Raw genomic sequence first — 15,349 nt, 5'->3', positions numbered from 1 at the left:
TTATCAATAAGCATAGTTCCCTCTGAATATTGGGAAAGTAACCTTGCCCAAAACATGGCATCGAGCTATCCACAACCTGTTATTAATCCTTTAATCCGTGAGCCAAAAATCATCCAATCATAATCAAGCAACTTACATGTAGCTATGAAGGTAATAAAATTATGAGCTATTATAGCTTGACATTACTTGCTTCCATAAAAAATCATCGGTCAAGAAAAGTTATTAGATCCCTCTGAAATCTTGCTTTAGATGGATTATGGTCCTTCTCAATCAAAAGCTTCTCACGAGATTATTTCAACACAACTGTATGATCCTTCATTGCTAGATGACAACTACTAATGTATCAATTTACCCAATCCAAGATGAGGAAGGGTCTTTTTGGCACCCATACCTATAGGACCTGGCTTAACGCATCCAAGATGCCAAAATCAAGATCTTCTACTCATCGCACTTTCATCTTTGGGATGAGACTTTATCATGTTGCAAGAAGGTGATGTGACAAGAAGTTTTTGTGAAGATGAAACTGTTGATTTGGGGTAGCATCGAGTGTGCTCTAGCCACAAAATTTGGTGGAGAGGTTAGGGCACATGAGATCTCCAATACCCAGAAGGGTTTGGGTAGATTCTAAACAGTTTGGGAGATATTAAAATAATTAATATTTTTAATGGAGTTACTAAGTCTAAACTTAGAGAAATTAAAATATTAATGTGAATTAATATAAAACTGTGTTAGAATGGTCCAAAAGACATGGATCAAGCCAGATCTAATCTTATTCGTCGATTAGGGACTTAATCTCGGCCATTGATTTGTCAATGAGAAAAGTATAAGAGGAGGCTTGAGGGTCACTTGGAGAATACACCAGAGTGATCAGTCATTCTATTCTCTAGAGGGGTTTGCTAAGAGAGATAGAATGAGTGATTAGTTGCAATGAGGGGCAGTGAGTACGAGGCAGAGAGGCAAGGACAGTGTCGAGAGACCAACACAGAAGCAGAGAGGGGCAAAGAGGCATGGACAAAGGGAGCCACGCAGAGGAAACAGAGACTACGTAGAGAGTGAGAAGGGCCTGTGTCATCCACGTAGAGGCTGCAGGAGTGATGCGGAGAGCCAGAGAGGTTGCGTAGAGCCTCAGTAGGCTGACGCAGAGGGTTTCAGGCTAATGCAGAGGTCAACAGGGCTGACGCTAAGCTTCAGATTGTGCTGGAGAGGGATTTCGTGGAGCAGGCTTTCTGAATACCTGTTTCCGAAGAGAGGTACTACTGCCAAATATGTTATCTTTGTTGGTTAGCCAGTTTGGCACCCAGTGTACTCAGAAAAGAACTGCTTAATAATAAAACCCTCAGATAGCTACACCAGTTTTCCCGCATCGGGTTTTTCAAGGGACATTAGTTCAAAAATAACAGTGTCATTTGTGTGCTTGTTTCTGTTTCCTTCAGTTGATGATCAGTAATGTGTTGAGCATGCACCTGCATTTATTTTCAGTATTTACATGGTAAATAACTTGTTAATTAACAGAACAAGTAGGTAGGAATAAATTAGTAAAGTGCATGGAGGGTTTTTAACTGTTAGACTTAGAAACTTCAACATGGTATCAGAGGATGGTTACAGATCACAGGAGAATTGAGGACATCAGCCAAGTAAGCAGCAACAACAGAAAACAACTGTCCCGAGTGACAGAAGCTGTCTCTAGCAGCAAAGCAGCAAGGAAGGAGTGACGCAGTGCTTGCATCATCAAGTTCGAGCCAAGAAGAGGCTACGTAGAGGCTAAAGGAGGCAAAGACAAGGTCATGCAGAGCCATGCAACGGCCAGGAGGGCTGACGCAGTTGGTTGAGGGAGCTAGTTTGCCGATGCGGAGACTGCGCAGAGCCTAGGAGCCCTCACTGTTCGGTTATTGGGGTTTAGTTGGTAAGTTGCAGAGTGGAGCTGGTGGGGTACTATATTTAGAACAGTACTTAACAGGGCAAGGCCAAGGGGGAGGGAGTTACTACCAAGAGTTTCTAGTCAAGAAATCCGGATTAGTGGTGCAGTTGCATAGATGATCAGATTAGGGGGCATCTCGACATCGATAGAAGGGTTTCCAGGGGGGAAATCAAGGCTCAGAGGGAGTCACATCGAGAACTTCCAAGAGGGAAGTAGAAGAGGAGCATGGCACTACATGGAGTAAGAGACCAAGACAGACTGGATAGAACCTCAAACTTCGTAGTCTGGAAGGCCAAAATCTTATCCGTACTTGACAGAAATCGTGTCAAGCATTTCGCCTTAAGGACGATAGCGATCCCAGTTGAACCAACTGATAATGACAAGTACGCGGAGGCAATGGCGAGGGCCAAGAGCATCATCCTTGACGGGGTCAAGGACCATGTAGTACCACACATTGCTAAGAAGGAAACGACAAATGAGATGTGGAAGGCGCTAAAGAAATTGTCCCAGCATACTTCTCTGCAGAGAAGGATGTTACTAGAAAATCGGTTGCGGTCATACCAGATGAAGAAGGGAGAACTGATCGACACCTTCCTTGGTTGACTGAATGAGATCTGGGATCAACTGACTTCCATAGGGGCCACGTCGGATCGGGAATTGATGGCGAGAACAACCCTGAATGCAATGTCAGAAGACTGGGAGGTATTTGTCTAGAGTATACTGGGCAGAGCGACCCTTCCACATTGGGAGGAAATGTGGCTGGCCCTTCACCAAGAAGAGATCAGAAAGCTAAGCAAGATGGGAAGCAGCGACAAAGGGATCAGAGTCAAGCAGGAGGAGGAGGATGTTGCCCTAACATCTGAGGGAAAGTAAGAGAAACGAAAGAAGAATGACCTCTCCAAGGTCAAATGCTTCCACTGTGGGGAGCTAGGTCTTTATGCGACCCAGTGTCCAAGGAAGAAGAACAAGGGAGAGACCTCCGAGACCAAGGCAATGCCAACAAGGGCAGAGAAGGAAGTGGAGACATAAGATGACTGTCCCATGAGTGCGCACGCGCCACTTGAGCGGAAGTGGGGAGACATCGAGCTGTAGTCAGACGGACTATAGACGATGAGGGGTAGGATCCTCGAGGTACCCAGCCTCTTGGATTAGACCATGCTATGGGAGCCCTGAAGAGGAGTAGCAGGACTGGCATAGACGGATGCAGATGAAGCGACATAGAGAGCTATAGTGTAGAATTCCCAGGACAGTGTGAGGCTAGTAGGCTGCAACAGTGCGAGAGGCACGAGAGTGTTGCACCAGTGCAGGATGGCACAGAGAGGTGTGCAACGGTGCTAGATGTAGGGAGTTGTTGCAGTATCACAGAGGTCAGAGAGGGAGCACTTGTCAGCGGTAGAGGGAGCTTTAGCATTAGGAGTACTCTAGCCTAACAAAGAGGTCAGAGTTGGGAGATCAACTACTTACTTCTCAGTAACTGAGTTGCAGTGCAACAGTTAGCAGTGGTAGTGCTATGGGCAACACGATGCATGATGATGAGAGGAGATGCAGCGCAGACGTAGCAGTGGCAGTGGTAGGGCCATGGGCAACAATACAGATGCAAAGGGAGCTGTCGTACAGATGCAACAATGGAAGTGGCAGAGCTATGGGCAACAGTATAGGATGCAACAGTGCAGAGGATGATGGGCAGCAGGCTTAGCATCAACACAGGGACCGAAGCCAGATAATCAGGGTGATACTTAGTAAAGGGTATTGCTAGAGCACAGTCCTCGCTAAGAGGGAGTGTTGATTTGGGGTAGCATCGGATGTGCTCTAGCCACGAAATTTGGTGGAGAGGTTAGGGCACATGAGATCTCCAATACCTAGAAAGGGTTTGGGAAGATTCTAAACAGTTTGGGAGATATTAAAATAATTAATATTTTTAATGGAGTCCCTAAGTCTAAACTTAGGGAAATTAAAATATTAATGTGAATTAATATAAAACTATGTTAGAATGGTCCAAAAGACATGGATCAAGCCAGATCTAATCTTAGCCGTTGATTAGGGACTTAATCTCGGTCGTTGATTTGTCAATGAGAAAAGTATAAGAGGAGGCTTGAGAGTCACTTGGAGAATACACCAGAGTGATCAATCATTCTATTCTCTAGAGCAGGGTTTGCAAAGAGATAGAATCAGTGATCAGTTGCAGTGAGGGGCAGTGAGTACGAGGCAGAGAGGCAGGGACAGTGCCGAGAGACCAACACAGAAGCAGAGAGAGGCAGACGCAGAGCTAGAGGGAGCCATGCAGAGGCAGCAGAGACTGCGCAAAGCCAAAAGGGCCTGGGTCATGCCAGAGATGCTGCGCAGAGCCTCAGTAGGCTAACGCAGAGGGTTTCAGGCTGAGAAAAGTATAAGAGGAAGTTTGAGAGTCACTTGGAGAATACACTAGAGTGATCAATCATTCTATTCTCTAGAGCGGGGTTTGCTAAGAGATAGAATTAGTGATCAATTACAGCGAGGGGCAGTGAGTACGAGGCAGAGAAGCAGGGACAGTGCTGAGAGACCAGCACAGAAGCAGAGAGAGGCAGAGGCACAGCTAGAGGGAGCCACGCAGAGGCAGTAGAGACTGCGCAAAGCCAGAAGGGCCTGCATCATCCACGCAGAAGCTGTAGGAGTGACGCAAAGAGCCAGAGAGGCTGCGTAGAGCCTCAGTAGGCTGACGCAGAGGCCAGTGGGGCTGAAGTTGAGCTTCATATTGTGTTGGAGAGGGATTTCGTGGAGTAGGCTTTCCGAATACCTGTTTCCGAAGAGAGGTATTGCTGCCATATTTGTTATCTCTATTGGGTTAGCCAGTTTGGCACCTAGTGTATTCAGAAAAGCACTGCTTAATAATAAAACCCTCAGATAGTTGCACCAGTTTTCCTGCATTGGGTTTTTCCTGGGACATTATTCCAAAAATAACGGTGTCATTTGGTGCTTGTTTCTGTTTCCTTCAGTTGATGATCTGTAATGTGTTGAGCATGCACTTGTATTTATTTTCAGTATTTACATGGTAAATAAATTGTTAATTAACAGAACAAGTAGGTAGGAATAAATCAGTAAAGTGCATGGAGGGTTTCTAACTGTTAGACTTAGAAACTTCAACAGAAACTGTGAAACCTCTCTTACTAACAACAGCTGCATAGATACATACTGTAGGCAGTCAGAATAATGACATTGGGATGCTGGAGTTAGTTGTGAGTCAATACCTATGATGCCATTAACTGCAATCTTCCTTGCTGAAAGGAGTGTCACTATACTTTTGTTTGCTGTCAATGATTATAAAGAAGATGCCTATGAAACTGAAGAATAAATATGCTTGCTGCCAGCCAACCTTTATACCGCTGACAAACCATGATGTAACTGTTAGTACTGAAACCTCCTCTTGCAAATCAGGACTGTATATTGAGATTCTTGCTCAAGGTGACAACTTGATGTGTCTACAAGAGTTAAACTCTTCACAACAAATCCTTATGAACTCTAGCTTACTGATGCCAACATCCACTGTACCACATGAAAAGATCAAATATCCTCGATTTACATTTGTCTTGTTCACAACCTTGATTGTGAGACAAGACTATAACAATGTCATCAATATATCATCACGACTACTAGACTGAAAAGACAACATGAATGATGCTGACCTGCATATGCTGAGATGTTATACCTAGGGCAGTGCCACAAATAGTAGAACTGATGCCGCATATAACCAGGAGTCTTCACGGCACAGGGTTCTATCCTTAAAAACTACAGTTCTTCATACTTTCAGGAAGACCATTCCTTTTGAGAAATTCAAGATCTTATCCTAGAGACTTGTCTTCAGCAGATACTTTAGTCTGCTACTGAAGATTCCTATTACTGTATTAAACCTTTCAATTTTCTTTTCTTCTCAAAACAGGAGGAGGATTCATGCTGTTACTAGAGTCAGATGCTTTCACTTCTTGATGCACGTAGCTACGGTAAGACAGAAAATCTCCACAAGATGGCTTAACTGATATTGAGTTGATTATGTCTATGTGCAAGTCATTGAATATTGACATCATTTATCTCAGTAGAATGTACAGATGCATTGATGCTATTGTTCACAACTGAAGAACAAGGTATTCCTCTTCCTTTATTCATTCGATGAGGATTTTGAAGAGGAGCTGAAAGTTCAATAGAGAGATAAATGTCCAAGGCCCTGTCTTGATCCCAGTTTGATCAGAATTTCGATATGACTTGCCAAAATATCATAACAACTTCTGGACTACGACTTACAAGGATGCCACATACCAATACTATATATATATATATATATATATATATATGTTGATGCCAATATAGATCTGACTACAAATATGATGCCATCTCAATAGTACCTATCTCATGCAAAGGTCATACCTCATGTGATGTAGTACTGATGTAATAAAAATGTTTGAGGATGATGTCCTTTGATGCTTGATCTGACTTGGTGAAGATGATGTACCTCTAATATTGCTTCAGATGATTTGCCTTCACTTTAAGGACTGATACTTCTGCCTAAATTGAAGATGGATCTTTGACCTTAAAGACCTCTTACCCTTATTCAATTAGAGGCTTATATAGATGCCAGAGCAGTCAACAGATGTACAATGTTGACTTCACACATGAAGAAACCACAGATGCTCAATGGATACCATTAAACCATCATTCATTAAGTGTCCAAATCAAAACAATAATTACCCTAGACAACCTTTAAGTACAAGAACTGTTCCTTGCAAACAGTATCTTCGAAATCTTAGAATTATGCTTTAGAATAGACAAAAGTATGTCCACAGATGTGTGTCGGTTTAGTATACTGAGCATCTGATTAGGACATCACAAATCAACCTTAAATTCTCAGATTAGCCTTAGGGAATAAGCTCCAGACACTTCAGCCATGGATCAACAAATATCTAATTCTTTGAAATGACTCTCTTCAAAACCCAGCTACTTCAAACTGATGTAATAATTAAGCTTGAAGCCCTTACAGCTATGAGGATGATAGAATGATGAAAATCTATTGTGAAGTAAATGATGCACTCTGTCCTTACTGAAGACAATGGTGTTGAAGCAGATGAATACGTATATAAAAAAAAATCTCATAAAAGACCATCATCTGAAGCTGTAATCACTTCAATATGATTTCTCTAGGACTACACGTGTTGGCTTAATCTGAGCTGAAGTTATATATGTATTCACACTAGGGTCCTTTGAAAGCAATGGATTGATGCCAGTCTTTTCAATGCAGCTTCCACCATGCGAAGATTCTGAATCATTAACGAGTGCGGTTGGCTTAGATTGATTAGTCAAGTCAGCTTTACTTCCCTCAAATGTAAATATAATACTAGTGAAGATGTCACTATAAATGAGCTAGCATGTCACTGATTGGTTAGTCATGATTTTGTTCACAGGTCTGCAATGATTAATGAGATCTTCACAGAACAATTCGAATTTGGCTAGACCTTAAAACAATGTTATTTGTTGATCCACGTTGATCTTGAGATACCATACAGATGCAAATGCCTGGGCATGAAACTTGTCACAGCAGTTTTATGCCTGAAGATTTTGGTCCTCCAAAACAAGTACTGTAATCTTTGAAGCAAGGCATCATAGTGGATCGTCCCTATCTTCAGAGTTAGAAGATTTTGATCTCTATACAGGATATTCTTCCGCAAGTAAATGCACAGGAGAGTCTCCAAACTCAGTTAGAGAGATGGATCTACTGTCACCGACTCTTTGAATAGGTTTCCGACTTAGTCATAGTGATCATGGCTTGAGATCATACTCAGAATTGATTTAATGTCTCAAGGTGCTCGGTTCATGAAGGCTTAAACCGAGGAGATCTTCTATTAGAGATTGCTTATACTCTTGCTTGGGCTTGTCCTCTCCATAGTTCTGATACCATGTTAATTTAGGATAACATGTTCTTTGCTTAAGACAGAAGCTTCAATTTTCTTATTAGCCTAATTATTAAACCATTAGCAATCATGCGAAACATTATCATGATGACAATAACTGAGAAAAGAACATGTACAATAAATAACGAAGACAAATCAAGACAAGGGGACATAATAAATTGGCTCAAGCCAGGGAAAATCCCCAAGATGGGGAAAACCCTTGATCAAATCTTCTTATTACTAATATCCAATGTTCAGCAGAGAGAGAGTACAATAACTTAAAGTCAAAATGACTTGACAATTAGAAGATCCAACCTTAAACATGAATATGACTCAGAAAGCTGCATTGTCATATACCCATGGTCTGATTAGGGCTTCTTACAATATACTGTTGTCTTGCTCAACTGTTCCAAAGCAGGTCCTTTTAAGTGTGGTTTGCAAGGAGCTCCCCTTCGCTGGTTTGTAGGGCTGATCTGAGCTAGATTAAGCCTTCAATCTTACCTCAAAGTGAAGGAATCTCGTGTTATTAAAGCATAAGTGTATACGCTACATAAAGAGTAATAGCCAAGGAAAGTATCAAGGTACTTTTTTAAGATTGAGAAAATAAAAAGGAATATAATATTCTCAAGGCATCAAATAAGTTTATTATAAGGGCATTCAAGTTATAATTAAAAAAAGAAGAAAAAAAGTAATTAAATTATTTAATTCCCCTAGTTTTCAAGGAAAGGCATAATACAAGGTGTTTAAGAAGGTAAAAAGAAAAGAATAAAGGGGTTTTGAAGTACAAAGTTCAAAGAAACTTGAAAATATTTACCTATAAACAAGTCTTTAGTTAGATTATTTTTATGAATTATCAACAAAGCAAAATGGAGTCCAAGCTGAACAAAGAAACTATGGATTCCATACATAACTCTACATTTTGGTCTAGATGTCCATTTTTTTCAAACAAAAGATCAATATTCACTGATTTTCAAAAATCACACAAATACTTTGTCCAAAATGTCAAAGATTGTTTAATTTGGAAGAATATCAAGGTAATACCCAAACACAGATTAAAAGAATAAAACACAAAACTTCAACAAAAGAATGAGGCATCAGAAAAGAAGTAGAAAGATCTTGAAGATCGGTTTTATGAAGAATCAACAGAAAGTAATGAAGAAATTTGACATCTAAGGCCATAACAAAAAATTACTTGAGAAGGTTTTGACAAGAAATTTCAATGAAAGTCTATCAAAGAAAGAAGAGGAAAAATTACGCTTAAAGGACCTTAACAAAAAATTATTAGAACAAATCAAGTGTTTAAAAGATGAGAAGCTTGTATGCCAAAATAAAGTTGACTCAGAAAATGAGGAACTTTTACGTCTCAAAAACCATAATCAAAGTCTACTCATTCAAATTAAGAAAGTTAAGGATGATAAGAAATCATTGAAAAACAATTTAGAAAAACTTATCACGAAAGAAGTGTCGAAGTCTTCAGTCCAAGTGGAAGAAAGAAGAACGAATACCGATCCTGTAAATCTGACAACTCAGGAAGATGAGGAACCAATAGAAGTTAAAACATATTCAATGTTGTAGTTCCAACAATGGAAATTCCAAGTGGTGATTCAGAAGTCAACTCAACAACAACAGTCCTTGAAGTAAATCAGGAAACTGCCAGACACATGATAAGGGGAAATCCAACCAAAAAAACATCTTATTGACATCCAAATCACACGAGTAGACAACTAAGTCAGTCTACATATTTGAACCATTTAGAACGAAAACAACATATTTATGTTCCAAGGAATGCTTAAGTTTGCAAACTGTAGTCCTATGATAACCATTCATTGCAAATTTCCAGTGATCGGAAGATTCCACAAAAGATTAATCTAGGATGGTTAAATCCATACTCAGTTCGACAATTTTGTTTATCACTCAGAGCATCATATCTTCTAGTATCAACGAAGATGAAAGTTCAGAGTCGAGAAAATATTCAAAATGACAAAAGAGATCCAACCGTTTCATCTAGAAAGCTTTGAGGACAAAGCTTTTTGAAGAGGAAGGCAATGTTATGAATAATTAAAATAAATATAAACAAATGTAAATCATAAATAATCATAATGATTAATTAAATAGTTGTTAGTTTAATGGGAAGGCATGTCTAAAAGACATGACCATGGCCTATGTATATAAGCAGGTCTCATTTGTAACATTCACACCATCATATCAATTTTTTTTATATAATATTCAATATACATTATTTATCCTAAAATGGATGTCTTTGTCGTCGAAGTATTTTGAAGATTATTGGTGCGTGTACAAACTTTGTTCGTAGTTCCCAAGTTAAGTTATAGTTCAAATTCAGATTATAAATGCTTCCTGCAACAATGAGCAGGCTAACGCTACCCATACAAGTGGGTTAGGATTGGTAGAGGGTTTTTCCTATGCCAGTGGTGAACACTAATGGAGGGTTGCCTGTACTAGAGTAAGAGTTAGCAAAGGCAACTTCTTGTAACCCATACCAGTGTGTTGGATGCCAGAGGGTTCTTGGTTGCTCCATTTGTTCATCTTCCTTGTCTAGTTTGAAATTTGAACCCAATGGCACCACCTTTGAAGGATTTTTGTGAGTGATTGTAATATTCCTACTAGGAATAATAGTGATAATCAAAACAAAAACTCCACATCCAACACAAAAATTCAACTTGCAATTAGACACCCATAAATTTAGCCAAAAACTGCGCCAAGCTGAGCCATTTATTATCAAAGAGGAATGTACAATATATGTGTGGAATATGTGCACCTAGGCTTGCTAAAGCAAGGTAGACAAACACCGGGTGAGAAAATGTGCTGCCTGGATGCTAGGAAGTAATTCATCTTCAAGCTCGACACTGGTGCTGGAAATATGCAACTATTGGCTGGAAAAAGACTGTTGTTTTACCCCTCTAGAGTGCTCAGAAAATTCTGTAAAATTATTTTTGGGCTCTACTCAACAAACCCACAAAGACCTAGAAAGGGTTGGCCCTAGTTCCAACCTTCCGAAATTACCCCTAATTAGAGCAAGTTCCTCCTTCAGTTGGGTAATTCACATCACCAGGTACTCTGCTACCAAAATCCTCCAAAAATGCAAAGCAAATCCTCCAACAATTTTCCTTATGTTTCCTAGTGAAACACAACCCGAAACTCTCAGTCAAGCCTTACCCCATGTGTGTCCTCCTCAAGTTACTGCACAGGTCCAAAGAAACTCCTTCTGCATATGCCTAAGGAAGAATAATTCGGCTTGAGGAATGACCACCCGATCAACCCACCAAACTACTACAAAGATGCTGCCAAATGGCAAGGTAATGTGCCCCCAAAAAGTTGGAATGAACTATGTATTGAACTATCTCTCCTCAAGAGTGCGTGGTCCCTTTTTCTGCGCCCAATTTGCTCCAAATGCAACTTGGATTTCCCTGAATGTCTCTTGGAATAACTCCTCAAGTGTGACAATGACTCGTCTCGGGTGGCACTCAAAGTCCACCGAAGAAGGAGGTGAGATGTCCCCTTAGAAATCTCGGTGTTGAACAACACTTCGTAGACTTGGTTCAATAGTTCAAGAGTACAAGAGAGTTTGTTTGTCAAATGATCAAAAAGCCCCAAATGATGTCTTCTCCTATTATTTATCATTGAGCTTTCTCTCTCCATGTGGGCCCCATACATCGACCCCATTTTCCTCTCTTTCTTTGTCCACAAGTGTGCTTTTTTCCAAGGGGTGCGTATTCCTCTTGGGGTGGCCCCCACTTTCCACTAATAAGTTGATTTGCCTTCTTTTTCCTATGTTGGAGCCTTCTCAAGTAAAAAATGCCAAGTGGGGTCCTCCTAACCCACTTTTCCTAAGTCTGTGATGGCAAAACTTCAAAATTGGCGAAATTGGTAATTACTTAGCAAAATTGCTAAGTAGGAACATCACAGTGCCCTTGTTATCTTATAGCCCAGCTTTTGGGTGGTGGCATTCAAGTTGAGTGGTTAAGAGGTGAATGCTCCCTTGGGAACTAGTTTCAATGTTCATAATAATGTGAAGATAATAAGTATCTCTCTGATATTTTTTGTAGGTTAAAGTGATGAATTTAAATGTCCTACATCCAATTTTAAATGTTGTTGTCCACACAATTGTGATTCTGCAAATAGTAATTTTTGTTAGATTGCATAATCTAGGTAGATAGTGTTGGAAACTCAAAGTAGTTATATTAGAGTTTGATTCTCCTTTCTTGATAATTACTTGTGAATGTGTTGTCTTTGTTTACTTCTTTATTATCTTATCTTTCATCAAGCAATTACCATATTATGTGTGTATGAAGATCACAAAACAAGAGACACAAGATATAGGCACTATGCCAAGGCAAAACCCCCCTCGAGGGGAAAACCCGGTCAAGATAATTATTATTTTCAATAGTATTCTTTGAGACTCTTCACCCTAGACCAAGACCAGACCTTCCCTCCACACCAAGTCAACCTTCGAGATCTTCGACCCCTTCAAGCATCTTCAACTAGACAACAACTTCCGACAACAAACGACTTTCGGCAACAATGAAACTTAGGAGACTTCAATCTCCCAATCCAGACCACGAAATAGAGATAGAGAGGCACCAAAATCTCGATTTTCTTCCTCTCCTTAAACTTCCCCAAACTCGCACTTCTTTCGGCTTCTCGGCAACAAACTTCTCACTTTTCCAGCTACTTTTGAGATATCGAGCTTCCTTGAGAGTTGATGCTCCAAATGACTTCGACTAGCTTGTATTTATAGGCTTCTTTGTGGGTCAAATAGGGTCCTTAGGCCGAATTGATCTTCTTCTAGGCTGACATGGTGTGGAGGATACATAAATCATCTCTGACTCAATACCTCACTTTTTTACATGATTCAAAAGCCCAAGAAGGGTCTCTTTAAAGTATAATGACTCTATAGACTTATAATAAATTCTAAAAGTCACAATAGCAATAATAATAATTCTTTTTCTTTATTCGTTTGACAAGAACATTACATGATGACTCAAGTACATTAATGAAGACCGAACATAGTTACATTTTCCAACAGATAGCTTGGCAGTGTATTAAGTTAGCTATTGAAGTGTTGGGCAAATTCAGGGGAGTTGGGGTCCTATTTTTAAGGGAACAGAGACAGGTATGTGTCATCGATATGGTTTAAATGCAATTGACTATTCCCATTGATTAAGGGAGTATACAATTATATATGAAATACTGAGGACACGTTAGATATGAGCGATGCACATTGTTGGCTTCCATAATATCTTTGGCACTAAGCTGAGATGTAGGTAGTCAGAATTCTTTAATAATGGGTTCATGCACTTCTTACATTGATCTTCTGTTGTCTTTGATAGATATAACAAAATTTCAGTCTTTATTAAGGGATGGACACTTTTGGTTCAATAAGTGAAATAATCAATGTACAAACAGTTTGCTACTCATGTGATTTAGTCAGGAATCATGACATGGTTTTCTTGTTCCTATTCATGATTTGTATGCCCATGTATTACACCTTTTCTAATGAAAACTAGTATAAGATAACCTTTGTTGAAGCTGGTAGATGTAATTGACCATCAGAGAATTAACTGGACTTAGATGCAGTAAATAAGTTGGAAGACTGATAGTAGTTTCTTTATATTGGTGATCCGACAGATGTATGCATCACAATATTTCATGCAAATTTCAGAGCTTTTAAAGAGACTTCCTCGTGTAATTCTACTGCTTCTGAAGACTAATGACTGCTTACGTGCGGTGGATAATGCCCTGGTATCTCTTCCCCTCTATTTGTAAATGTAATAAAAAGCAAAATCTTGTCAGCGTTTCATTTCTTATATATATGGGATTTTCTTATGAGATTGTATTATCTATTTTTGGAAGCATCGTAAGTTGTACCTTATATCATTGCCTACATTTGATTAATTCTTTAACAGATATGCCTCATTGAGCACTTATTAGCGTTTTGTTGCATTGCTCAAGGAAAATCTCTAGAACCAGTAGAAGGACCCAAGAATAAGCAACTAGCTCTTATTTTTTTTAAATAACTTAAAACTATGAAAAATGAATAGGGGGAATTACAAAGTTATGCGCTGGATTTGAAATACTCATGAAAGAAGAATTTGAAGTAATTTATTAATCGTTATCCTATGGGCACTTTCCCAACTTTAGTTGCCTTGAGCTGTTTCTGTTGCCCCTTTGTGGAAGTTGGATCAGTTCTTGTCCCCACATCGTTAAATTTTGTCTTCGATTATGCAGGGAGCATCTGTTAACACGTATGTCATCATTGGGAGAGTCTCATCTATGGCAGCTGCGGAGTTACAGTTGTCACAAGGGTCACCTATTTGGTCACGTTTGAGTATTTATTTAGATAAGTTGGAAGTGGAAGTTCGTCTCCTTGCTTTACAAGTTGCTGCTTGTCTAATAAGTCTTCAAAGATTTTTGTGCTCATTTGGTATAAGATTGGGGTTCAGAGAGCAGATATTGTAGTATAGCAGGTATTTATACTTCGTTGTATTTCCGGGGATTCAATTCTTTCCATTAAGGTGAGAACCTTCATGGGGGCATTTTTTTACATGGAATAAGAGGAAACGAATTTCTCTGAAAACATATATGCAATTTTCTGTTGCATGGATTGAAATATAATTTTTTTCAATATTTTGGTTCAGAAAAAGCATGGTATCTATAACAGTGCCATTCATATCAACAATTTTTAAATCATAAGAGAGCAATGTCTTCTGTCACAATTTTCTTTGATGATGACAACTGCTATATCCAAACAATATTGTTTAGCAAAAATTTGTCAGTCTGCGTCTGTTTATTGCGTATTGCATTTAAAGACGCCATTCCAGTGTGTGAGATGTTGTCACGCACATAGGTAACACTTACACTATCATATGTCAGCTTCAAAAAAATATAGTACTTATAATAAAATATAATCGTACTATATGTTTGCCAAAAAATGTACACAACCAAAAATAAAAATATATCCTTCCATATGAAAGAGAGATTCAATATACAACAGTTATAAAAAATGATATATAGAAAAATAAGAGAGATACCAGATTTAGGCAAAAAGTGAAGTACTACATATATGATATTTATATAAAATAATATGTTGATTTTTGTAGTTACAAAAGGCCTTCTGCATAGGCTGGTGTATTGCATGCAGGAAAAGAAGTCCTCTTTAGGAGGTTGTTCAAGACAAGCAACTAATATGGTCTCCTTCCCAAGTTTTAATTTCAGAAAAGTACATTGATTTATTATTTGATTAATGTAGACTTTGGATTAATGTTTTTCTCAGGATAAATGATTAATTATTTAACTGACTTAGATTTAATCCCCACCATTGATCAAAGAAAGCCAGGATTTAATCCTAGCCCTCAGTCACTTTGGAGATTAGGGATTTGGCCTATGGAGAATTATAAAATTAGCCTAAGGGAGAGGATGAAGACACAACACAAGTGAGAGAGAAATTCAGAAAGATATTTTTTGAATAATTTGCAAGAGTAATATTGCATATTTTTGT

At 39.1% G+C, this 15,349-nt stretch overlaps 1 protein-coding gene across 3 annotated transcripts in view; it reads left to right on the top strand.

The window, feature by feature from the left end:
- The window catches only part of ATH9 (ABC2 homolog 9), a 274,795-nt gene extending 260,228 nt beyond the window's left edge, over positions 1-14,567 (top strand). For 2 of the 3 annotated variants that reach the window (XM_089439643.1, XM_089439645.1), the window contains 2 exons: positions 13,480-13,593; positions 14,080-14,567. In XM_089439643.1, the coding sequence (XP_089295769.1) occupies positions 13,480-13,593; positions 14,080-14,310 (345 nt within the window). In that variant the 3' untranslated portion in view covers positions 14,311-14,567. The remainder of the gene's footprint in view (positions 1-13,479; positions 13,594-14,079) is intronic. The other variant, XM_089439644.1, reaches the window with a different exon arrangement.
- The last annotated feature ends 782 nt before the right edge of the window (positions 14,568-15,349 follow it).

Source organism: Pinus tabuliformis, chromosome 9 (genome assembly GCF_031772625.1).
Source record: "Pinus tabuliformis cultivar Carrire ecotype Pingquan chromosome 9, CPIR1, whole genome shotgun sequence".
In the NCBI taxonomy this organism is placed as follows: domain Eukaryota; kingdom Viridiplantae; phylum Streptophyta; class Pinopsida; order Pinales; family Pinaceae; genus Pinus; species Pinus tabuliformis.
The sequence above is the reverse complement of the archived record's forward strand: the minus strand, read 5'-3'. Positions and strand labels throughout refer to the sequence as shown.